Source organism: Coturnix japonica, chromosome 4, assembly GCF_001577835.2.
Source record: "Coturnix japonica isolate 7356 chromosome 4, Coturnix japonica 2.1, whole genome shotgun sequence".
Lineage (NCBI taxonomy): Eukaryota > Metazoa > Chordata > Aves > Galliformes > Phasianidae > Coturnix > Coturnix japonica.
The window spans coordinates 1,178,274-1,203,125 of record NC_029519.1 but is presented as its reverse complement, the minus strand read 5'-3'; the positions used below and the strand labels follow the sequence as shown (position 1 = coordinate 1,203,125).

Sequence of the window (24,852 nt, the reverse complement as noted above, 5' to 3'; positions counted from 1 at the left end):
CGAGCAGGGCTAGAGTGGGAGGAGGAGCAAGGAGGCTGTCCCAGATGTGGAGTGTGCAGAGCATAAAGGAGGAAGAGTGTGGGCAAGCACAGCAGTGCAGAGCGGGGACGGCGAGCAGTGGGCCTGGCTGCAGGGGACGGGCAGTGGGGGCACAGGGTGTGCAGTGTCATGTCTGCGAGGGACGGTGAGTACCTCTGGTGACATACGGGGTTCCATATGCCACTGGGATGCCTGTGTGGCCTCATGTTCCTGGTGCAGCAGGGCAGGATGCTGGTGGGGTGATGCTGCCGTGGGTCCCTGATCTGCCTCTCTCTGCCCCCCTGCACACTGCAGACTGCAGCCACCCATGATGCGGAGCACCCAGACCCCCAGCTTCACCCCACGGCCCTCCCAGATCCACTCCTGCTGCACTGCCCAGCTGGGGGGATCAGTGTGGGGCACCCTTTGAGCAGGAGCTGCACATCACCCGTCGGGACCCCCAGCCTCTGGGCCCCCACCTTCACCTTCCTTGGCAATCAGCCCATGTGGAGTGGGGGACACAACGCAGTGCAGCTGACATTGTGCCACCCATAAGAATGGCAGCAGCAAGCTGGTACCACCAGGACATCAGCAGGGTGGTGGCTGAAGATCTGCTGGCCAAGGCTGGGCGGGATGGCTGCTTCCTGGTGCGGGACAGTGAGTCCATTGCAGGGGCGTACGCCCTGTGCCTCCTGTGAGTTCTACCTTATTTCTGCTCTTTGCTTCTTTCTTGTCCCCAGTCCGTGCAGCAGGGTGGGGGGATGGTGCAGCATGACAGCAAGGCAAGGTTGGGGCTGCAAATCATTCAACAGCAAAAAGGATGTGTGCAGGGTGCAGCAACCACTTCTGCTTTGCACAGCTGTCTGTGATGGTGCTTTTTTGATGATGCCCAGCTCAGTCTGGGGCGGGGGGGCCTGTGTAGCTCCCACCCCACATCCATGGAGCATCATTCTGTGCCCTGTGGGGCTGCCCACATTCAGGTGCATCTGGGTGCCTGGCTGGCCCCTGCGTGGGGTGAAGGAAGCAGCCAGCACAGCCCTCTCTGTGTGAATACAAACATCACCTCTGTGTTCAACCTCTGTCGCGCCAGCATCCGGACCACAGGTCCTGCTGTTAACTTCTCAGCTGCCAGTTTGAGCAGCCCCAGCACCTTCAGGTGCTGCTGGTGGAGGCGTGGGGTTCGGGCTGGGGTGGATCACCCCTACAACTGAGGGACATACTGCTCAGATGCGCTGGAAATGTATGGGCAGTGCTTCTGTGGGTTTGGATGGATGCCCCCTGGTTCCCTGTGGCTTTCCTGGCCAGGTGCATGGTACAAAAGGGAAACACATGATGCTGGGGAGCATGGGGCATGGGGCACCCTGGGACAGGCACAAGGCAACAGCTTCATTACCCAAAGCAGGAGCTCAGTTCCTCTGCCTGCAGAGTGCACATGGTGCAGATGCTCTGCTCTCCCGTAGGTTCCAGCGGCACGTCCACACCTACCGCATCCTGCCCAACAGTGAAGGGCTGCTCTCTGTCCAGGTGGGTGCGGGAAGCAGTGCTCAGGGAAGGGGGCATTCACCCCCACCTCCAACTTCTGCACAGCACACAGCGAGGTGCAGCCTGCAGCTTCTTGCATGTAGCGGGCGGTGCGGTTTGCTTTTTGCATAAGTGCAGCAGCACAGGATGTGTGAGCTTTGCACAGACCCTTTCTGCAGCGCAGCCGCCTGGGAACGATGCCACACGGGTATCCCCACGGCCACCCACTGCTGCTGCATCTGGGGGAGGCTTAGTGAAAATGTTGTCCCCTCTCTGTCACTATCCCTGCTGTGAGACTGTGCAGAGCATCCCCCGTCGCCCACCCTAGCTATGAACCTGGCTGGAGGTGTTTGGCTTGTGGATGGGGGGATACGGTGGCCACCATCTTCTCTGCCCCCCAGAGCATCCAGGGCATTCAGGCCAAGTGCTTCCGGAGCCTCCCTGAGCTGATCAGTGCCTACCAGCAGCCCAACAATGGGCTGGTGACACCTCTGCTCTACCCTGTGCACCGGCTCCGGGAAGCAGCCAATGAAGACTCTGGTGAGAGCATGGGGGCAAAGGGTTGGGGCTGCCGGCAGAGAGGTGATGGCGCTGAGCTGGGATCTGTGCCCGCAGATGGGGAGGATGGAAGAGGTGGCCATGTGGGCAGCGTGGTGCCCACCAGGGTTAATGGGGGGAGCACAGGGCCTGGTGCTCCCCCCACCCATCCCCACATCTCACAGCAGCTGCAGCTGAGGCTTCAGGAGCAGGTTCATAGCAGGTAACGTGCTCCTCAGGGGCAATGGGGTGGGCACAGCATAGCAGGGTGGAGGTGGCACATCCCAAGAACACAAGACCAAGGGTATGTTCTAATGGGTGGCTGCCCACACCCAGCCCTGCTCATGCTGGAGCTGGAGCAGGGCACAAAATGCCTTTCCCTGTGGTTTCCAAATCCTGAGTGCCGTGCCCAGGGCTGGCACCTCTCTGAGCCCGGGCACCTCCGCTCCCATCCACTGCCCCTCCTTGCAGTCCATCCAGTGACTTCATGGGCTTCATGGCTGACTACCTGGCACAGCACCTGCCACTGGACCTGGCTACACTGTGCAGTGGGCACCCGCAGCTGTGCCATCTCAGTGCTGCTCTCGTCACTGCCTGCCAGGCACTGCACAGGTGAGTGGCACATGGGGATGGCAGGAGGAGGGCAGGGCTGAGGGGCCATCTGCTTGTCCCTGTCCCTGTGCATCTCCAGCCTTTGTGTTCCTTTGTCTCTCTGCAGTGAGATCGACTTCACGCTGGCGGGGCTGGAGACCCTGGCCAGAGTGTTTGAACCCCCCGTGTCCCCACGCAGTCCGGCCAGGGACCAGGTGAGTGCCATGGGCTCATCCCACTGCAGGGGGTATGAGTGGTTTTGGTGCCTGAGGCTGCTGCAGGCCCTGTGGTGCTCTCTGAGCACAGAGGAGTGGATGAAGTCCCCACTGGGGACAAGGAATTATGTGCTCTCAGTGCAGGAGGGGGGAGTGGGTCCCTGCCTTGGGCACATCCTGAACACAGCAGCAGCACCAGTCCTCCTCCCCAGGGTTTCCTGGCCAGCAATCCTGACCTGGAGCTGCTCCTCAGCAAGATCTCAGCTGTCAACCACTTGCTGTCATCACTGGAGAAGAAGGTGCCCACAGCTCCTTGCTGTGCTTGGCCAACTCCTCAGCTAATTAATCCCTCCAGCAACTTGCTGCTCAGCTGCACAGCCATGCACCCTCAGCCTCTCCCTGTGCTCAGGGCCCCTTTCTCCATACTCCCAGTGACAGCATCTCCCCAATCTGGGCACCTCAGCCACACTCAGGCTGTCACCCACCACATCCCCATCTCTCTCTCCTCCTGCTGGCAGGTGCTGATGTCAGTGCATGACACGGTGTCATGGCACAACCTGGAACTGCCCAGCCCTGCAGCCCTGCCTCCAGACACCAAGTCCATGGCCACACAGTGCTTCGAGGTGGGGATAGGGCACACAGTGTGGCCATGGTGTCTTTGTCACCTATGGGTGGGGGCTGGCCCAGGAACCCCCTGTCCATGCTGCAGGTGAAGGTGGGCAAGTCACAGCGCACAGCCTTGATGGTGGATGTGGAGGAGGGCACAGTGACCATCACCAAGAGGGGCAGTGGGTCCCCAGAGGAGGTCATCCCACAGGACAAAAGTAAGGGGCTGCTGCCCCCAGTTCTCTACATGCGGCATTTGCTGGGCTGGGCCTGACTCCATGGGGTGGGCTGCATGCCGAGCTCTGCCCCATGCCATGTGCCATGGGACAGGGGGTCCTCCTGCACTTCTCATGCCCCACATTTAGTCCTGCAGCTGATCAAGTACCAGAGCATGCAGAGCAAGGTGAGGCTGGTGTACAACCGTGACATGCAGAGGAGCCTGAGCAAGGACATTGTCTTCCCCAGTGCAAAGGTGTGCAACATGGATGGCTCTGTGGGGGAATGCCCCCAGACCCTCACCCCCCACCCCCTCAGGGATGCAGTTTTGGGAATACAGAGCCATTCTTTAGCCATGCAGGGAATAGGTGCTCTTGAGGTCAAGGCCAGCCCTCTGTCAGCTCTGACACCTGGGTGCTGTTGTCTCCCTGACCCTGTCTGCCTTTGAGGCTTCAGTGCTCCCCTACACCTGGGTCCACCCCCTGAAACCCCCAACCCCCTGTATGTGCCCTGAGCCCCCTATGTTGCCCCCAGAAGCGAGAAGCCTTTTGCCAGCTGCTGCAGCTGATGAAGATCCAACACTCCAACCTGGATGAACCTGACCTCATCTCGGTTTATGTTGGGACATGGAACATGGGTAAGGGACCTGGATGAGGTCCTGTCATCTAGGGGGATCTTCACAGCCCACTGCAAACCTGGGACACTTGGGAAGGGTCTGCAGAGAGCTGCCTTAGGATGGGCAATGTGTGAGTTGGTCTTCAGTGGGAGGGAAGACCCCATTATGGACATTTGGGATTTGGAGCTTTCTTGCCCCATTGCTGTTGGAGACATGAATCCCTGGAGGGCTTCACAGGTCTGAGATGTGCATGGGTGTGATGCTTCCCATCCCCAGAGGGTATTGGGGTGAAGGAGGGTGCGAGGCAGTCACCCACTGTGCCCATCCCCAGGCAGCACACCACCACCCCGCTCCCTCGCCTCCTGGCTGACCTCGAGGGGCCTGGGACACACACAGGACGAGACCACCACCTGCATCCCGCATGACATCTACGTCATCGGCACACAGGAGAACTCCCTGGGTGACCGCGAGTGGGTTGAGTTCCTGCGTGCATCCCTGAAGACGCTGATGGCCATTGACTACCAAGTGGTAAACAGCCAACTTCTGGGGATGCTTTGGCTTCCTGTGTTGTGGGGGTGGGCGGGCTGACTGTCCCATCCCACAGGTGGCCCTGCAGAGTCTCTGGAGCATCAAGATGGTGGTGCTGGTGAAGCCAGAGCACAAGCGGCGCATCAGCCATGTCCACACCTCCAGCGTCAAAACAGGGATTGCCAACACTCTGGGTAGGGAAGAGATGGGGATACTGAGCTGGGGCAGCTGCCCCATGGCACTTCTGTGCCCCCTGAGCTCTATGTCCCCACAGGGAACAAGGGGGCTGTGGGTGTCTCCTTTCTTTTCAATGGGACATCCTTTGGTTTTGTCAACTGCCACCTGGCCTCGGGCAGCGACAAGACCCACAGGTGATGGGGACACCATGGGGTGGGCAGGTGCCACCTCAGGGGCAAGGGGTGACCCCACGATATCCCACAGTGGTTGACCTGTGACTCCTCTGCATGGCACAGGAGGAACCAGAACTACAGTGACATCCTGCGCTCGCTGGCACTGGGTGACAAACGGCTCAGTGCCTTCGACCTCACACTGCGCTTCACCCACCTCTTCTGGTTCGGGGATCTCAACTACCGCCTAAACATGGATGTGCAGGTGTGTGTCCATGGGGAGCTGGGCTCAGGGTGCCAGGACCAGTGCTGACCGCTCCTCCTGTGCCTGCTCAGGACGTCCTGACCCATGTCACTAAGAAGGAGTTTGACATCCTCCTTGCCATGGACCAACTCAACCTGGAGCGGGAGAAGAACAAGGTGTTCCTGCAGTTCCGTGAGTGCGGGTTTGCTGAGCTGCTTGCTGCCTGCCCCAGTGGCACCCAGGGGCCTCCAGCTCTCTGCCAGTGCCATCTCTAGCACTGTGTCCCTGCACGGCTCTGTGCAAGGTGCCAAAAGCCTGGGGGAAAGTCATGTGCATCATGAGCCTCTCCTGGGCAGCGTCCCCACAGCTTGGGGCATGGGGACACTCAGAGCCTGACCGCATAGGAGCAGTTTGCACCTCTGGGGATGGTCAGAGATACTGGCCTCGTGTCACCTGTGTGTGTGTGTGTGTGTGTTCCCAGGTGAGGGTGACATCTCCTTCCCACCCACCTACCGGTATGAGCGGGGCTCCCGGGACAACTACATGTGGCAGAAGTTCAAGACCACAGGGGTGAGTTCCTACACGTGGACACAGATGGGGCGTAGGGACAGCAGAATGGATGGTGCTGGACAGGGTGCTCAGCCCTCCCCTGAGAGAAGGTGAAGTTTTAGGGCTGCTCTTTGCTTTTTTTTTTTTTTTTTTTTTTTTTGGGTTGTGAGGAAGAAGCAGGGCTGGGAAAAAGAATCCTGAACCTAAAAGAACACCTATAGTGGTTCTTTTCCCCTTCCTAGATGAGGATCAATGTCCCCTCATGGTGTGACCGCATCCTCTGGAAGTCTCTCCCAGAGACCCACCTGGTCTGCAGCTCCTATGGTGAGTGGCACCTGGGGATGGGGCTGAGCCTGGTGCAGTCCTATGGCTCTGGCAGCCCACCAGCTGCCTCTCCCCCTGCCAGGCTGTACTGATGACATCGTCACCAGTGACCACTCGCCTGTCTTTGCCACCTTTGAGGTGGGTGTGACATCGCAGTTTGTGCCCAAGAAGGGTAAGGACAAGAGGATGGGGTCTGTCCCCACTAGGACTTGGCCCCCATTGAGAACCCTCATGTCCTGCAGCTCCTGGCACTGGCCCTGAGCCCCTGGCCTGCATTGAATGGGACAGCATCGAGGTGATTGTCAAAACTGCCAGCCGCAGCAAGTGCTACATCGAGTTCCACTCCTACTGCCTGGAGGGTGAGGTGTCCTGGGGCTGCAGTGCAGGGCAGGGTGGGTCAGTGCCTGGCATGGGGCTGGAGCTGTCCCCATGGGGCTGGAACTGTCCCCATGGGGCTGGAGCTGACCCCATGGCTCTTCCCTGGCAGAGGCACAGCGCAGTGGGGAGAACACCTCGCAGAGCTGCGACATCCCCGGCTTCCTCAGGATGTGCTGGTCAGCAAAGCAGCTGCCCGTGGTATGCACAGCGGGGAGGGCTCAGCATCCTCCCATCTCATTCCCACCCCTCCCACCTTGCATGGTGTGATCACCCCTGAGGACAGAGGTAAACTTTACAACCCTGCCCCTATCACTTTGTGCAGCTGAACCCCATCCTGCCCGACCTGGAGTACCTGGGTGACCAGCACCTGCTCCTCAGTATCAAGGGCATAGAGAGCTGCGAGTCATACGGTGCGCATGGGATGGGGACACAAGCAGGGTGCTGCTGGGTGTGGGGCTCACTGTACTTCATGTGCAGGCGAGTGCTGCATCGCGATGCGGTCGATGATTGACAGCATGGCCCAGAAGTTTGAGACCTTCCTCTTCCACCATGGCGAGGAGACAGGCTCCATGAGGGGCTGGATGAAGGTCCGTGTCCCCAAGGACAGGCACAGCACCCGCGAAAGGCTCTATGGTAAGGTGCCACCGTGTCATCCCACTGCTGCCATGAGCCCGCATGGGGAGAAGTGACACATCCGTGCTCTGCAGAGTGGATCAGCTTTGAGGAGGAGGAGGAGGAGGAGGATGCTCCAGCAGAGGACTCCACGCTGTACCCTAAGCCACTCCTCAGGTACCCTCTCAGGCTGGGGACCATCCCCATGCCCCATCCCCAGGTGATGCTGAACCTGGTGATTCTGTGCCCTGCAGGAGCCGTCCCTGCAGCTTCCCAGAGGCGACCAGCAGCTACACCAACCCAGCCTACTTCATCTTCGAGGGACTGCCTGCCACGTGGGCGTTGGGTGCTGACATACAGGAGGACAGCCCCATGCGGGGTCCCCCCCAGGCACAGGCCCCTTTGCCTTCACCTTGCAGGTCCCTGCTGAGCCCTCCTGGTGTGGGCAGGCAGAAGCGCCCCAAGTCAGCTGTCCTGGTGAGGGATGTGCCAGAGGGGGGTGACTGCTCGCTGACAATGCTGCACATGGCCACCTCCCCGAACCACCTGGACCGCATGGCCCCCAGGGGTGAAGGGGGCAGCCACCAAATGCTGCTGGACCAGAGCCACAGTGCCCCTCAGCCACCCCCACCGCGCTACCGGGAGGTGCCGGGGCGTGGGATGAGTGCTCACCAGCATGGCCACCACAAAGAGGTACAACCATGGGATGTGCTTTTGGCTACAGGGCCATCCCCAGAAGCAGGATGCTGACCCTTTGTAGAGCTGCCAATGGGGCATGGAATGCTGGAGGGGTGGCAGTGCTGGGGCACCCAGTTCATGCAGGGTGGGGCCACCAAGGTGGGCATTTCTGCTGTCACAGGGCTGAAGCCTTCCCTTGTTCTTCTTTCCCCAGTGGTGCTGTGACAAGTCCTGCAGTGCTGGCACTGGACCAGACCATGTTGGAGTGCAGCAGCATGAGGAAGGGCTGTGTGCACATGGCTGGAACAGCGCTGAGGTCTTCAGGTACCCCCCAGCCCTGGAGCTGGCAGCAGCAGGCACAGAGCAGGGCAGCACTTGTATCCCCAGGGTCCCCAGTAGAGCCCTGTGCCTGAGGGAGGATGAGAGGTGAACCCCTCCAGGCAGGGTGCAGGAGGCTGGGGAGATAGACCCAGTGTGTGTCCCCAGATCTTCGTGGACACCCTGGGGTCCCCACTTAGTGGCTTCCTGGCACAGTGTCTCTTTTGCTGCATGTGCAGTGATGGCACTGAGCAAGACATGATGGGAGCTGGGGTGCTCAGCCCTGCACACATCCCTGCACCGTGGCAAAGTGCATAGGAGCCCCTTGGGGAGCCGGCAGCACTGAGCCCACCCCAAACCCAACACCTAAGCCTGAACATATGGGACTGGAGATGTCCCAAGGTTGATCCCTTGCCAGCACTGTTGGCATCTCACCTGGCCACTGCCAGCACCCAGATACGGACCTGGCCAAGCAAGAAGTGACTGCTGCACCTCTGCTGGGAAGTCTTTCCTGAGACTTCCTGAGACTGTTCCTATGGACATTATATGGATGCTCTTGGGGTTTCTCTGTATGTCACCATCCTCCCTCCCCAAAGCAATGCAAAGACCATGCTGAGCCCTACAAGCAGGGAGGAGGACACAGGACACATTGAGGCCCCTCAGGACATTGGGACCACTGGATGTTTGGACCTTGATGACCTGAATGCCCATGAGCCTTCAGCCTCAGCCTGGCTGGGGCCGAGTTCCCCAAGGAGCAGCTGTTCCTTGAGGCTGAGTCCTATGGGGTGCACCACACCGTTGTCTCCCAGAATAAAGTTTGGAGGAGGCTGAAGTGTGCGCGTACACACAGTGATGACAGCCGTCTGCTCTGCCAAGCCATGGGGAGCCCCGGCACGCATCTGCGTGCTGCCGAACCGCAAGCACTGCGCGGCCCCGCTGCTGCTGCCCGCTTTAGGGACACGATGCCCGGGCCGGCCTCAAGGTGGCAGTGGCCGCCTTTCTCCCCAGGAGAGCCTCGCAGGGCTGCGATACCATCCTGTCCCCGAAGGAGAGAGGCCGGAGTCCGCAGGGCTGAGGGTGCGTGGTCCCCACGGGAGAAGGGTTGCGGCTGGTTCCCATCAGCAAGGCGCCGTGATCCCAGTGGGTGAGAGCACATGGTCCCCACGGACAAATGGGACGTGGTCCCCGTGAGTGACAGACCACGGTCGCTGTAGGTGTAGGGCTGAGGTCCCCAGTAACCAAGGGGGAAGCACACACACCTCACCTCTTGGGGGCTGCATCCAGTGCAAGGGCTGCATGGGCGAGGGGCAGGACAGGACGGGAGCGCAGCAGTGCTAAACGCAGCAGTGCTAAGCCCCGCAGCAGCCCCGCGGGGCAGGCAGGGACGCTGGCACAGCGGGTAGTGAACCGCGGGTTCCTGCCCCCGCCTCCGCCCACCTCCAGCCCTGCCTCTCCCAGGCACTTTGCTCCCAGCGTGGGAGAGCACGAGCGAGCACGACACGGCCCGGCCCGGCACAGCGGCATGGCTCTGGGCCCTATGGGGAACAGGTGATCCCTGGGGGTGCCTCGCAGATGAGAGTCACCCCATCCTTGGAGCGCAGGTAAGGTGGGGATCTTGGGAAGGGCAGCAGCTGGGATGGTCCCACTGCAGCGGTGCCTATACAAACCTAGCCAGGCTTGGGAGTTCTGGACATGCTGCTTTGGTGCTGAGAGAAATGGCAGTGACATCCTGGGGATGCAGGATTTGGGGGAGGGCAGGGGGGGAGGCGTCAGCCCATCCCTAAATATCCTCTTCCAATCACACCACTGTGATCCTCTATCACCAAAAACCTTTGTATGTCATAGGGCAGCCACCTCTTCTCTTTCATCTTCCTCTTCACCCCCCCAAATGCCATCTTCTTTGAAGACAAAGCTGGCCCTGGGGCTGCTGCAGCTCTGCTTGGTGCTGCAAACCTGGTGAGTTGGAAGAGCTGGAGCAGCCCCCTTGAGGGTGAAAAAGCTGTCACCTTCATCCTACTGAGACCTGAGGGCACATGGGTACAGGTGGGCTGCAGTGGGGTATTGCACAGCCCCAGCACCACTGCCAGCCCCAGGGAGGACACAGCTCTGGCAAGCTGAAAGGGAACTCAGAGAAATCAGGTCACGCTCCCCTGGTGCCAGGGCTTTGGCTGGGCTCACCACGTGGTGATTAGGGACAAGGGTCCTTCTGCAGGATGTTTGGCACAATTTCTCCTTGTTTTGCAAATTTCAAGGGCTTAAGAGAGAAGAAAAGCCCTGCGTTTTCCCTGAGCCCCTTTGGCTCACCCACCCCTCTGTAGTTCCCCTCTGCGGTTTGTTCCATGTCCCATCTCCAAAGAGCAGCACACGTTCCAGATATGTGCCCTGAGGTTGCCCCCAGCCCTCTTTCTGTCTCTGGCCATCCTCCCTGTGTGCCACCAGCTGCACCTCCAGCAATGGGAAAGCTTCATTCCCACACCACAGCCCTGTGCATCCACAAAACAGGCAGGCAGGACTGAACATCACTTCCCCCAGACAGAGGTTCAGATCCTCACCGTTGCAGGTAGTCCCTCCAGAAAAGTGCACAGAGAAAGCAATGGCTGGAAGAGCCTCACTGGAGCTGTGCTCGAGGAACAAGAACAGCAGTGACGTGTCCTCAGGGTGGATGGGCGTAAATCAGAGCCCTTTAAACCACTGCCTTTGATTGTGACTAAGATGAGGAAGTAGGAAACCTCGACTGCTGAGATCAAGATTGTCAGATGCCATCTTCTTTTGCGTTTCTGTTTGTCAGTGGTTTTCCTGAAGGCAGCTTGCTCAGGAGCAGCCAAATCAGCTGCTGCATGCAGCCGGCCTCAGGCTTCACCTGTCTTATCACCTGCCCTCTGCACTGAGCCAGCTGGCACCGCATTTTCTTTGTGCATTTCTTCCATCAGGTGTCATATTTTTTTAAATGAGATTATTCAGATCATCTTCATTTGTTGGCAGCTTCGCAGAGATCAGCTGTGGTGGCCTCAACCTGCAGCAGCACTGCTCTTATACGGCTTTGTGCTGTGCTGCTCTGCCCTCTGCCATCCTCAGAGGGTGGGAGAGGAGAACGGACCCTCTGGATCCTGCTGCCCCCATTGGTATTCCCAGTCCCTACAAGGATAGCAGAGCGAGGTCCTGCTGTTAATGTTTGATCAGGGCCTGCCTCTTGCTCTCTGAACTCATCCTGTCATTAAGCTGTCCACAGCAGAAAGGGGTGGTGGGTTCGGGCCCAAAGCTGCACTCAGCCCAGAACTCAAACAAATTGCTGGGCTGTGTGCTGAGCAGGGGGTGGTCCTGGTGCCCTTTGTTAGTTTATGATCATCTCTGCAAACAGTGGGGTGTCTCTGTTGGACGATGACTTAACAGAGCCACGGATGCACCCTGGGGAGATCCCTGCCAGCTGTGCTCACTGCAAAGGAAAGCGATAAAGGGGGTGGGGGGAACAGGAAGGAGGAGGGGAACAGCTTTCTGCTCATCTTTCCTGAACCAGCATCCTGCAGCACCTCCCTGAGCTGAGCTCTACTCCATCCCAGTGCCACCACCCCCTGGGACCAGCACTGCCTTCTGTGAGCCCTCCCCACTGCCAGCAGTCCACAGTGATTGAGGGGCTTTTAGCACAGCCACCCCCTGCTCAGGGCAGCTCCAGGGAAGCTGCCCCATGTCTGTTGGAGCAGCGGGCACTGAACTTTAGACATCTCCAGAGGCGAGTGCAGCCGTTTTACAGCTTGCCCTCACTTTTCACCCCCGGGGACCAATTTGCTGGGATGATGAGAATCCTGGTCTTTGATCTGAACAATGCGCAAAGAGGGAAATGTCCTGATGGCTTCTAACTCGCGCTGTGTCGGGCTGGGGCTTGGCATGGGAACAGTTCCTCTCTGTGCAGATGAACTCATTGCTCTCCTGGGGAGGAGAGTTGGCAGCTGGAGGCCCCTCGCTCCCAGGAATGCTCTCCCAAAGGCTCCTCCAACAGCCCCCCGAGGATTTCTCAGGGCCATCGTACCCCTCCAGACAATCCTTTCTTCTCCTCCTGCCTTTCTTCTGGGGAGGATCCCTCTGGGACCAGCGGCATTGTCACGGTGGTGCCAATTAGGCTGAGCCGGCTTCCAAGAGGCTGCGCTGGCACCACACGGGGGCTGCTGTTGCTGATCAAGGTTTCATTGTTCGCTACGCCGCGGGTCTGCTGGCTGGCCCTGGGCACCCTGCCCGGCTCCACGCGGTGTCACGGCACGCTGCTCCGAGCCACAATCCGCGGGTGTCACTGGGAGGGCTCTGGAGGGGAGGACATGTCAAGACTAAACCCAAGAGCTGAGAAAAAACAGAGAAGCATCAAAGTGGCCGGAGCTCCTGGAGGGGGGGGAAAAAATCTTGCATCTTTGGCCGCCTGCCCCGCTTTGTGCCTGACAATGGTCAGGATCAACAGCTAATGTGTTTTTATTAACTGCTCCCGCAGCTCTGGCTGGGAGAACATGGACGCTCCGGTGAGGATGTTCTCACTTGCCCCGTGGACGCCGACGCCAACCCCCTGGCTGGGAGGGAATACAACTGCTGCGGCAGAGGCAAAGTGTGTCTTCAACGAGGAGTTCAAGTTCATCCTGCTGCCCATCTCCTACGGCATCGTCTTTGTGGTGGGTCTGCCCCTCAACTCCTGGGCCATGTGGATTTTTGTCTCCAGGATGAGGCCCTGGAACGCCACCACCACGTACATGTTCAACCTGGCCATATCGGACACGCTCTATGTCTTCTCCCTCCCCCTCCTGGTGTATTACTATGCTGACCGCAACAACTGGCCCTTCGGGAAAGCGTTCTGCAAGATCGTGCGCTTCCTGTTCTACACCAACCTCTACAGCAGCATCCTCTTCCTCACCTGCATCAGCATCCACCGCTACCTGGGCATCTGCCACCCCATCCGCTCCCTCAAGTGGGTGAAGACCAAACATGCACGACTCATCTGCGTTGGCGTCTGGCTGGTTGTCACCATCTGCCTCATCCCCAACCTCATCTTTGTCACCACCAGCTCCAAGGACAACAGTACTCTGTGCCATGACACCACCAAGCCCGAGGAGTTTGACCATTACGTGCACTACAGCTCCTCTGTCATGGCCCTCCTCTTCGGTATTCCCTTCCTGGTGATTGTTGTGTGCTACTGCCTGATGGCCAAGAGGCTCTGCAAGCCCAGCTTCCCCAGCCCTGGCCCTCGTATGCCCTCCTACAAGAAGCGCTCCATCAAGATGATCATCATCGTGCTCACTGTCTTTGCCATTTGCTTTGTGCCCTTCCACATCACTCGGACCCTCTACTACACCTCTCGCTACTTCCAAGCTGACTGTCAGACCCTCAACATCATCAACTTCACCTACAAGATCACGCGGCCCTTGGCCAGCATCAACAGCTGTCTGGACCCCATCCTGTACTTTATGGCTGGGGACAAGTACCGGGGACGGCTGCGCCGGGGGGCAGCCCAGCGGCCCCGGCCTGTGCCCACTTCCCTGCTGACCCTGGTGTCCCCCTCTGTGGACAGCAGCATGGTTGGCAGCTGCTGCAACAGCGAGAGTCGAGGGACAGGGTGGAACAGAGGTGGGCAATGAGAAGCAAAAATGTATGACACAGCACGGAATCCCTGGTTCCACAAACCTGTCTGAAGCATTGACCGTGGATCTGAGGGCAGGCGGCCATGGGGTGCATCCCTGGTCACTATGACAAGACATTTGTCCCTCCTCAGGCATGCACAGAGTGCTTGACCAGAGTACAGTGAACGATCTGATGTTAGGGACAGTGGAGGAGCATCCTCGTGTCAGTAGGTGGTGACACGTGGGGATAGCAGGAATGCTGGTTGTGGTCCTGGCCAGGGCCTCTACTGAGACTGCCACTCAGTCCAGTGCTGCCAGCACTGAGGGCTCAGCCTCCTGCTGCAATGCCCTGCACTGTCCTCAGGGTGGGGACACTTGGGGGATGGGCATGGAGCCACATTTCAGAGATGCCCTCCAAAGCATCATCCTGGGGGAGGCGGTGAGGGGCTGTATTGCTTATGGACCTCAATAAATCACCTTCCCATTCTCCACATGCCAAACTGATCCTCCCTGTATCAGAAGAAAGAGGGATTATATACATGTGGTGAGGGGACAGCAGTGTGGCCCCTTCATACTATGGCAAAATGTGGGGCCAGACTGGGGCCATGGTCTGAGAGGTGACACCAGGATGACAAGAGATGGGTGGTGAAGGCCTGCAGGAGAATCTGACTTTATGGGTGTTTGCTCTCCAAATGTTTACCCAGAGTTATGTTTAACTGAGGATCTGCGTAAAGACGGGCAGCCTGGAGATGCTTATCAGTTGCATCCCATGCCAGCCCACAATGGGATGGGGCTAAATGGGGCTGTCCGTGCCCCTCAGTGCACTCCCAGCCCATGCCTGGGGAATGAGATCCCAGAGCACCCCAGTGCCACCAAACCCCACCCCCAAATCCCCATGCTGTGGAGCAGATCTGGCACTGCAAAGCACACTCAGGACACGGTGAAGGGTTGGAAATTTGTATGAGAGATATCACCCAGCAACCACATCGAGGCCACTGTGACTGGTTCCCATGCCTGAGCATCCCTCCCCTTGTTACAAGGGGGAACACCTTCCCAGCCCAGCCATGGAGAAGCAAACCTATGACCTCCCTCCTCTTCCTCATGACACCCCACGCCCTCCCTCTGCTCACAGTCACTGTATGGGACTGTGCCCATCACTGCAGTCCTAGGGGCGGCACCTCTGGGGCCTCCGCCAGCCATTGGGTGCCACGGGAGGAAGAGGAGGAGGGGGAGCAGCAGGGCCTCATCAGCCACACATCCTCATAGCCACAGCACTCACACGATGCGCAGCTCATCCCCTTCTGACAGCCCATACTTGGTCTTGTTGTCATTGAAGAGCTTAAGCAGGGAGCGCACGTACATGCCGTGGTACAGATCCACCACCTCGTTGCTTGGCTCCTCGATCTTGGGCACCGTCACTGGCTCCCCAACTGCAGGAAGGGAACCCATCACCATCAACCCAGCATCATAAGGACACCTTCCTCCTCCCCACAGATCCCTTGTAGCCGCTCACCCACAGTGGTGATGGGCCGGGCGTAGGGCAGGAAGCCCCGAGAGTGCACCGAGGTGAGGCCACGGCCATAGAAGACACAGGGAGCAAAACCCATCATCTTCTGGAAGCGCTGCTGCACAGCCCGCATCCAGCTGCCCTCCTCAAACACCACCTGGCGGAACAGATCGTTCTCTCCAAAGGAGAAGGAGGGCACAAGGAAGGCGCTGCAGAGGGCACACGTTGGCATTGAGGGGGTGTGCTGGGACCCCCTATACCCCTCACCCGGTGCCCTCCTGGTGCTCCCACACTCACCCGTGCTGCAGGGCCATGCGGACAAAGCCCTTACGGTTCTTCAGGATGAGTGTGGTGACACCAGGGCTGCAGGAGAGCGACTCAGCTGCCCCACCGATGACGATGGCCACAGCGTTGCCAGTGCCGTTCTTGGAGAGCACATGGCTGATGGCACGGCGTGTCACCGGGCACAGGCCTATGGCAGGAGCAGCACAGTCTGTAGGGAGCTGGGGGGGGAACCGTGCAAAGGACCCCACTAGGAACTGTGTCTGGGGGGGATAGAGCAGGGGGGACAGCGGGGCTGTAAATGAGACGTGAGCAAGGTGCATATAGAGCGCAGGAGCTCAGACAGTGCAAAAAGGGTGTGCACAGGGTGCAAGCGAGATGTGCAGGGGGTCAAATGAGTGCAAAAATCTGGGCACGGGTGCAAGCAGGGCGTGCAGAGCATGCAAGCAAGGTGCACACAGGTGTGCGCAGGGTGCAGGCAGGGTGTGCACAAGGTGCAAACAGCACAGATCAGGATGTGAGCAGGATGTAAGTGAGGTGGGCAGATGGTGCAAACAACACAAGAGGAGGTAAGCACAGGATGCACACAGGTGCAATCAGAATGCAACCTAGATGTGCAGGAGGTGTAAATACTGTGAAAAAGTTGCGTGCATGATGCAAACAAGGTGTGCAAAGGGTGCAGGCAGACTCAGTGCTCCCTGGGAGCACAGCCACTGGGCACAGCCAGGGACCAGAGGCCATGGCTGGGAGCAAGGATGCAGGCACTGGCCCCCCACCCGGACCACCACCCCACTGACCTCCACTCATAAGGTACTCCCTGAAGAGGGGCAGGCGGAAGTTGCCAGCCAGCGTGGTGAGGAAGGGCCGGATGCCTGGGAACAACTCGGAGAAGCCAGTGGAGCCGGTGATGAAGTTGCAGAAGGCGCCGACACAGAGGATGCCGTGGGGGTGGGAACCAATGATGTAATTGTGGCTGGGGGACAGGTCATGTGTCTTCACCAACTGCAGGGACAGAGGGCTGTGGGCACAGAGGGGACTGACAGTGCTCTGTGGTAGCAGTGTGTGCTGCAGGCAGGGCTTGGGAACACCCAGAATAACAGCATTGCTCCCGCCTGGCTCATAGCAAGGGGAACTGCCTGGAGAGCCCAGCAGATCCTTTGAGATGGTGCCACAGCTATTTGTATGATCACCCCCACCCCATACCCTGCCCCACACCTTCACAGGGAAATAGTCCCGAAAATGCCTCCACACGGACCATCTCCTCAGGCATGCCAGTCTCCTGCCACCTGCAAATGGGACAGGAATGGGGTGAGGAGAGCCCATCCCAACACACAGAGGGCTGCATCCTTCTTGCTGCCATTTGTACGTAGAAGGAGGAAGATGTGGCATTGTCTTGGGCAGACCCAGAGAAACGGAGTGCCCATAGGATGCCTCATTCCATCCCATCCCATTGTACCTTTCTCTGGTGTGTCCCAATCAAAGATGACCCAGGCCAGGTAGAGAGCGGAGATGGGCCAGAAGCGGGTAAACACCAGGTAGATGAGCAGCACCAGGGTGACAGGGCCTGTGGGATGGGGTGGGTGAGTGAGCGCACGCCCGGCCCTACAGCCCCCAAAACTCCACTCACCCAGCAGCAGGAAGCTGAGCACCCACTGGAGCACGGCGAGGAGCTGCAGCCAGGCACGGACATCCCGCTGTGAGGGCCATGGCACAGCCAGCATCGTGCGCAGGGCAGCATGGAGGCTGGCACGGCTGCCTGCAAGGACACAGACATGGTGGGCTCAGCATTCCCATCCATCAATGCTAGGAGTAGCCCTGTTTGGCTGATGCCAACAGGGTTGGATAGGCTGAGGATGCTCGATGTCTGCCCCCTGGCAGTGCCAAGGACAGCGGTAGGGATGGCTGTCCCCATTGTCCCTGAAGGGACAGTCTGTTCTCGCTCCTCACTGCTGGATCTGGTGAACCATTAACCATTCCAGACAGTGCCAGGATCCAAACTCCACACGTAGCCCCATCCCTCCTCCCCAAAATGGGCCTGAGCCATCGGCCAAAGGTCTGAGACCCAGCAGGGCCTGTGAAAACAACCTGAAATCTGCAGTGAGAGAGATGTGCAGGGGAGAGGGGATGGAGCTGCTCCCATTGAGGACCAGCAGCAGTCCAGGGGGGGAGCTCAGCTCTTCCCACCTCAATCTAAACCAGGAACAGCACAATTGGGAAGAACAGTGCTGGAACCACCCTGGCAGAAGGATTCTGCCCCCTTCCCCCTCAGTGCTGTCCCTACTCCAAGCACCCCCCGAGCTCTGCCACATTCCCAGAAATCATCCAGCCCCGTGGCTCTCAGCTTTCCCAATGCCTGCTGACTTTTCCAGCGGAGACACACAGCCCATCTGCGCCTACCCCTAAGTTGCTTTTTTTAGCTCTTTTTACAGCCCCTTGAGCACTCTGTTGGTTTCCAGACTTCACAATGAAAACCATCAGCAGAGCGATGGGCGATGCCCAGTGCTGTGCCCACGCTGCTCCCCAGTCGGGTGGTGGGAGCCTCCCCTGAGGAGCTCAGCCCCTGCAGCTCCAGGCAGCATGGAGATGAGAGCAGAATTGGCATCACTTTGCAGCATCTCACAGGAGGAGCGTTTCCTAACGCCTGGTCAGCATTAACTTAAGAAATCCCATTCCTGTTGAGCAACTTTATGTTTTCCTCTGGTGCCGCTAACCCCAAATCGCTCCCAACACCTCCCTTTCCCCTGAGCAGTCTTAAAGCAAACAGACAATAGTGACAGCAAACACTAATTGCCCGAGCCCATACAGCGCCGGAGAGTTAGGAACCATTCAAACATTCGGATGTTCCTTACCACTCAGATTTTGGGAACAGGCTGCAATGATTGTCTTCATGGTGGCAGGGAGCTCTGCTCTGGAGCTTGGCTCAGCGGGTTAAAAGGCAGGTTTGGAAATCCTGGGCGGCGATTGATCGCTCAGTGACCGCCCTGGCCGATGTGAGGGGGACGCACAGAGAGGAGCAGGGCCAGGATGGGTGCTGGAGCTCCTTGTGATAAGTCACACTGAGTAACAACTCCTCCTTGTCAGCACTGGCAGCTGTTGCCACCCAGGAATGGCACTGTGGGTATTCACAGCCCACTGTCCTGCTCTGCCGGTGTGATCCCTTGGAGAGCAGCCTGAAAATATCACCCTGATGCTTGGTGGGGTGGATGCAGCCACAGACTCGTGATCCCCTCCTCAACAAACCAGGAGGATGGCCAGGGTGGTGCCTGGCACCCAAACTTCTCCCACTGGAAGAAGCCTTCATGCTGGTCCTGGCTTGCTGAAGGAAGACTGGAAAGACTGGGTGTAACTTAACAAAATGAATATGGGAAAGGTTCTCTTCCAAACACACCAAGAAAGGAGGAAACAAAAGCAGCATGGAAGCAGCCCAGAGAGTGGGCTTCAGGCCAGCTGTGAAAGGGACAGAAAACCTGCAGGACCTCATCCAATGGAGTCATGTCTTTCCAGAAGGACTTGCCAGGGGCAGCAGGCTGACAGCAGCACAGGAAAGGAGTTCATTCATACTCAAGATTGCACGCATTGTTGAAGAGGGAATGAAAAAAACAAGCTTTGAAAGGTACAGAACCCACAGAAATCCATTATCTGTTCTGTAAATCACAGAAACAACATCTGGAAAAAGAGGAAACTGGAACTATTGCAGACTACACGCAGCCTCACAGCATACACTGCCAAGAGAAGCAGAGATTGCTATATCTAAGCCATCACGCAGCCCAGATAGCTGCTCAGGTGTGCATGAATCGTGCTCATAAGAACAAAAGAAGAGCTGAATCCTTCTCAAATCCTATTGTTTCTAAAAGTGAGGGAGCAGCCTGCTACTGAAACCCCTGCCGAGGCAAAAGGAAAGTCTGAAACTGCTCTGGGAAACATGCTACCACAGCAGCAGCAATGATGCTTAGTTGGGCTGGGGGGGGGGGGAGTTTAATCCTGACATTTGCAGCATACTTTGCATTTTTAACCTTGATGGCAGCTGCTGGCACACAGCTGGTAAGGCCAGAGCTCCCAATAGCTTTAGAGAAATCCAGATCCTTCAGAGCTATTCTGTAAGCAGATTTCAGAGCACGCTGACCACCAGTACACTACTCCTTTGAATACAGTACTGCTTTGTCCCAGCATTGGCCTTTAAAACACTCCATTAGGGGGTCCTGACTGCACACACTATACATATATATATATATGTATACTACAGCTGCACAGACTCCACATTACACTAGGCAAAAGGACAAATGTTCATATAAAGGCAGTTGTACTATGTGTACTATCAGCACTTCAACACACTGCCCTGGGAACACCTGATCTACTTAACACAAAATACCTACACATCAGCCTGCCCACCTGGGGAGGAACGGAGTGATGAGACAGTGGAAAGGGCCAACAGTACCCCTGGCCAAAATAACTGTCCAGCGGATGGTTCCCACCTCTGACTTCCTTTGCTGCTGACACACATGCTCTGGAAGAGACCAGGATGAAAAGCAAGAAATTTTCACAGGGAGAACTAGGCAACACAAGAGATTTTATTTTGTTTAAAATATAGAGGGGAAAAAAATAAATACATCCACCAACAGTACAAAGAGCGGTTTCCAAACTCAGGTATCTTTTCTTCCAAGGACTTCCTCTGACTGGGAGGGCAGAGGCAGCCTGATCCATCGTGCAGTGCCCGCTGTCAGGAGCCACCCTGTGGTGTCACTGCACAGGACAGGTACACTCAGCCTGACATTTCATGTAAACCAAAGCAAATTGTCACGTTTACTCCTCTGACTCCAGTGACTCCCAGAGAAGTCAAAGATACCTCGGCATATGTACAGTGTATTCTTACATCTGCGAGACATAGGCAGCTCTTACAGGATTTCCAGGCCCTGTTCTCCTTGCTGCTGGAGCATCAGCCCATGTTCTGCCGGTTGCCATAGCCTCTTGGGTGTGTATCTTTCCAGTCATCCCAGTCCCGAGCTTTTTGAAGAGCTTCCTCATCATCCTCCTCCTTTATTTTCTCCTGCTGCTCCTTCTGCAGCTCTTCATCATTTGTGTCTGCTGCTAAAGGCCAAGAACAAGAGTGAGGCACAGCACAACACTGGAATTTTACCACTCAATCTCACAACTCCCCTGCAGGAATCAGCCTGGACAGAAAGCAGGAATTGCCACAGAACAGCTTTAGCAACCCATTTATTCTCAAACCTAGTGGAGAAAGCTAGAGGGTGATTTACACCCTGAATACATTCCTGTTCACCCTCCGCCTCAAGAGAGTTACCAAATTCTCCATTCCCATTTTTGCTCTTTTCTGCCTCACCTGGTGGCCTCTGAGGTGCACTCTGACCAAGCGCTGCTTCTTCCCTTCTCTTCTGATCATACCAATCATTTACAGTCATAGTTGGCAGGCCAGGATATCCAGCACCAAACACTCTACAGGAAGAGAGAGACGGTCAAGGAATGTTCTCAGTGACTGAATGGAATGCATGGAACTACTCTGTACCCCAACTGGTATTGATAGTTGAGATACTGAAATATGCCAACAACAGAAGAAATTAGAGAAAGTGGAAGAAATGCATCAGAAGTTTCCCCATCCCTCAACCCAGATGTATAACACATGCAATCCTGATGTGACATGCTGCCTGAAGACAACAACTGCTTCTCTGTATTTAAAGAAGTATCTTAGACTCACTGTGAAAGCACAGCACCACATCACACTGTGTTTAAATAGTCAAAAACCAACATACTTAGCCTGAACTGCATCCCGGGTAAGAATGAAAGGTTTCAATGGAGTCCTGACTTGTCGAGAAGGACTGTGTGGTGGTGCTGAAGACTGAAATGGCAAACAAGAGTCAGAAAACAATCATGTAGATAGGAGTGCTCTTCCTTGCCTCCCACCCCAAGCAAGTTACTAAGGGTCTTGTAGAAAAGAAATGCCTCTGCTGTCAGTGCAACATCCCAAGTTGGACAATTCAGCCCTTAATCCAGTTTAAAACATGAACTCCATCTGTGAGCTTCCACAAATCACTTCTCTTTGTGCCTTTGTTATACTCATTCTGATCAAAGCAGAAAGTCAATAGAGCTAAACCAGATCAGCTCAGATCAAAGCATGAAATATAGCTTATTTTTTCCATGGATCAAACACAGTACATTATGAAGCAAATCAAGCTCATCATTCACGAAGATATCACCCAGGGCACTACAAAACAGCAGAGCTCTGCAATAAAGAATTGCACAAACCAGCTGTACCAACAAAGCTAGACTATGGTACACTTAAGCACGTTATGATTCTTTAATTCTAGACAGACATTTGAGGTGAGTAGCATGAAGTGCAGAAAAACTGTTGTACACACGACTTGCAGGTCCCTAAGCAGCTTTCCTCACATGGAATGGACACGTTGTACTCTAACATCAGGATTCTCTGTAAGCTCAGAAGGGCAGTCCTCAAATAAAATAAAAGCCAGGAAGGCCTTGTTTTAATTAAAAAAATGTATTTATTTTTTTAAAGGTCTGACACAACCCAGCCAAGTGGAAAAAAGCCTCTGTGTGCAGACCAGCTATGCTCTGATATTCAGTGCTCCAGCATTTAACGAGCCATGACTGTCTAGGATATGTGGCAGCACCAGACAGGCACTAATGCAAAAATCAGCCCACTGGCCATTCAGAATTAAACCAAGCCCCATCCATTAATGTTGTGCATGAGCTAAGACTTGAATCTGCAATCCAAAACTTAGGAAACTCTGATGAATTCCTCCAAGGTTCATTTACTCACAACAGATTTTATCATGAGATCTAACTACACAGAGTTTGCAGGACCTGCAGATCAAGAGAGATTTTATACCTGTTTCATTACATCTCTGCTCTTCAAGATGACCATTTCCTGGTCAATGCTTTCTATTTCCTCAAAGCTGATGTTGATCCATTTCTGGGCCTGCAGTAGATACAGCTCCCGTACTTGCTCCTCATCTGCCTGCCCACTCTCCACAAAGGTTCTCAAAGAGGCCAACTTGTTCTCCAGTTCTTTTTTCTGCTTATATCTGGCTCAAAGAGAAATGAATAATTAGTTCATTTCAATAAACTTCCTCCAGCACAGCCCACTGTGTCTTCCAAAATAAACTATTTCTTGAACTTGAATAACATTTAGAGAGCTAACTCCTGTCCCAAACAAACTGCTTTTCACAGAAGGGCCAGTTGCTGATCACTGCTCATTAGGATAAACAAATCCCAGCTATTCATAAAGAACCCCATATAGTACTGAGAGTAGGACCCACTCATATAACAACGGACTAACAGCCTCAAAGAGCTAAAGCAACGACTTGCAGGAGCGCAGCAGCAGATCGTACCAGCTGTTGTTTCCTGATGACCTCTAAAGAAGCACAAGTTAGAGGCAGAACACCGAGCATGAGGATGTAAACCCACTTCAGTGTGACTGACAACAGAAGTCCTTGATAAATGCAAACTACAGAAACCAGAAGAATTCCACCGTGCTTACAAAGGTTTTGAAAATGCATGACCATACCTGCATTCCTGCAGCATCCAGACCTTCTCCACCCACCTTCCCCATTCTGCCCTACTCTCAACTCCAAATTGGACGCTGCAATGGATTTTTACCATTCTTCATAAGAGGTTAAAAGGACAACTGAGCACATTACCAATTTCTATCTCAGATGGTTACATGCCTGCAGATGAGCTTTTTACTATACTTTTGGCTTTATGGATTGTCTTGGTCTATTTAAGAGAAGCAGGGGGCAGGGAGGGGACTACCTATCTAACACGCTTCCAGGGCAAATCCTTAAGTTACAGCATCACTAAAGGACAAACAGTAAGAACCAAAGATTAGCAGCCTATGGGAGCTGAAAGGACACAGAGCCTATGAGCTGTTCTATAAAATGCTCCACAGAAAACCCCCAAAACCACATTTTAAGAAGCTGAGCACCTTCCTGCCCAACCCTGAGCTGCAGGGAGGTAAAGCAAACCACCCCTCTCTGGCTTGTCTGCAGCAGGATAAACTTCCTTTAGTTAACTACTGACAATGGCAACTGGGACAGGACAGCTCTGGAGCCCATGTGATGACACAGGCCTCCAGGAACTTTTGTCCCTGCAGCCTCTGCTGTTGTAATTGCAATGTCTCATCCTTCAAGCAAGCCAAGCACAAACCTGCTCACAGCAGGGCTTAGGGCAGCCACCTCCCATCTGCTGCAAGTGGGGTCAGCTGTGGTGGAGCTCAGCAGGAGCTGCACACACACAAGCGCCCACACCGAGCAGCCCGTACTGGAAGGGCTCTGCTGCGAACAGCACCACACGACGGCTGTGTTGGAAGAGCCCTCAAAGCCCAGCCAGCCCCAGGCCCGTGGGTCTGACCTCTCGATCTTGGCCTGCCGGTTGGAGGCCATGGCCAGCAGGCTGCGCTGGGCGGCGCTCCCGGCCTCGTCGTCCTCCCGGGGGGCGGCGGGGGGCGGCCTCGCGCCGCTCAGCCCGTACGAACGGCACAGCTCCAGGAAGCGGCAGAAGTGCAGCCGGGCGCTCTCCAGGTGCTCCCGCCGCCGGCTCGGCTCCACCTGCCGCAACGTCATGGCGCCCAGCAGCGCGGGCACCAGCAGGTACTTGAGGTCGGCCGAGGTGATCTCCTCCAGCTCCTCGTTCTCGCTGCAAAGGGACACATCGGCCTCAGCCCCGCACAGCGCTGCGCCCGCGACCCCGGCCCCGCCGCCTCACCTGAACAGCTCCAGCTCTTCCACCATGGCGGCCGCCCGCTGCAGCGCGCCCAGCCCCTGCCGCACCTTGGCCTGCACGGACGGAGCCCCGGAGGACGGCTCGGTGCTGGCTTCCACCTCCTCCAGCAGCCGCCAGCCCGTCTCCAGCAGCTCCGGCAGCCGCGGGCCCTCGCCCGACGCCTCCGCCATGCTGGGCCGGGGAGGAACCACCTGCCCGTGCGCTTCCGGCAACTGCGGCAACGCCCCTTCCACCATCTTGGTGAGGGCGGAGCCGCCATGTTGGTGCTGGTGGGGCCGCCATCTTGGTGAGGGCCTATCTGGTGCACTCCAGACGTGGCAACACCTGCCCCTGATTCACAGCCTGGTGTATTTTGTAGTAACACGAGATAACGTCTCACCCAAATTCAGCCCAGATTGCCCCGAGCCCACACCCCCCCCCCAG

At 56.4% G+C, this 24,852-nt stretch overlaps 4 protein-coding genes across 7 annotated transcripts; 2 read left to right on the top strand and 2 right to left on the bottom strand.

The window, feature by feature from the left end:
• The first annotated feature begins 61 nt into the window (after positions 1–61).
• LOC107312645 (phosphatidylinositol 3,4,5-trisphosphate 5-phosphatase 2-like) lies at positions 62–9,130 on the top strand. Of its 2 annotated transcripts, XM_015860271.2 has the most exons (27): positions 62–184; positions 334–712; positions 1,479–1,542; positions 1,941–2,079; positions 2,155–2,299; positions 2,548–2,688; positions 2,795–2,882; positions 3,095–3,181; positions 3,401–3,505; positions 3,592–3,706; positions 3,854–3,960; positions 4,239–4,341; positions 4,652–4,848; positions 4,925–5,042; positions 5,123–5,219; positions 5,322–5,460; positions 5,532–5,631; positions 5,921–6,009; positions 6,231–6,312; positions 6,395–6,484; positions 6,555–6,671; positions 6,800–6,888; positions 7,013–7,100; positions 7,168–7,323; positions 7,398–7,479; positions 7,557–7,995; positions 8,195–9,130. In XM_015860271.2, the coding sequence occupies exons 2-27, from the start codon at positions 576–578 to the stop codon at positions 8,408–8,410; spliced, it is 3,330 nt and encodes a 1,109-aa protein (XP_015715757.1). In that variant the 5' UTR covers positions 62–184; positions 334–575; the 3' UTR covers positions 8,411–9,130. The 2 variants fall into 2 exon arrangements, with proteins under 2 accessions (XP_015715757.1, XP_032300152.1); XM_032444261.1 differs by lacking the exon at positions 3,095–3,181.
• Positions 9,131–9,747: 617 nt separating this feature from the next.
• Positions 9,748–14,389, top strand: P2RY4 (pyrimidinergic receptor P2Y4). The gene is made up of 2 exons (XM_015860258.2): positions 9,748–9,899; positions 12,773–14,389. Exons 1-2 carry the CDS (start codon positions 9,871–9,873, stop codon positions 13,905–13,907), a joined length of 1,164 nt encoding a protein of 387 aa, XP_015715744.1. The 5' UTR covers positions 9,748–9,870; the 3' UTR covers positions 13,908–14,389.
• A 441-nt stretch (positions 14,390–14,830) lies between these two features.
• Positions 14,831–18,720, bottom strand: LOC107312638 (diacylglycerol O-acyltransferase 2-like). Of its 2 annotated transcripts, none has more exons than XM_015860259.1 (8): positions 18,528–18,720; positions 17,306–17,434; positions 17,135–17,242; positions 16,894–16,964; positions 16,476–16,680; positions 15,694–15,868; positions 15,403–15,605; positions 14,831–15,319 (listed from the first exon to the last, which is right to left on the bottom strand). In XM_015860259.1, exons 1-8 carry the CDS (start codon positions 18,565–18,567, stop codon positions 15,165–15,167), a joined length of 1,086 nt encoding a protein of 361 aa, XP_015715745.1. In that variant the 5' UTR covers positions 18,568–18,720; the 3' UTR covers positions 14,831–15,164. The 2 variants fall into 2 exon arrangements, with proteins under 2 accessions (XP_015715745.1, XP_015715746.1); XM_015860260.1 differs by having other exon boundaries at positions 17,332–17,434; positions 18,528–18,568.
• A 1,505-nt stretch (positions 18,721–20,225) lies between these two features.
• IGBP1 (immunoglobulin binding protein 1) lies at positions 20,226–24,687 on the bottom strand. 2 transcript variants are annotated; one of them, XM_015860201.2, is made up of 6 exons: positions 24,412–24,687; positions 24,058–24,342; positions 22,538–22,733; positions 21,444–21,529; positions 21,017–21,129; positions 20,226–20,760 (listed from the first exon to the last, which is right to left on the bottom strand). In XM_015860201.2, the coding sequence occupies exons 1-6, from the start codon at positions 24,663–24,665 to the stop codon at positions 20,612–20,614; spliced, it is 1,083 nt and encodes a 360-aa protein (XP_015715687.1). In that variant the 5' UTR covers positions 24,666–24,687; the 3' UTR covers positions 20,226–20,611. The 2 variants fall into 2 exon arrangements, with proteins under 2 accessions (XP_015715687.1, XP_015715686.1); XM_015860200.2 differs by having other exon boundaries at positions 20,226–20,763; positions 24,412–24,680.
• Between the last annotated feature and the right edge of the window lie 165 nt (positions 24,688–24,852).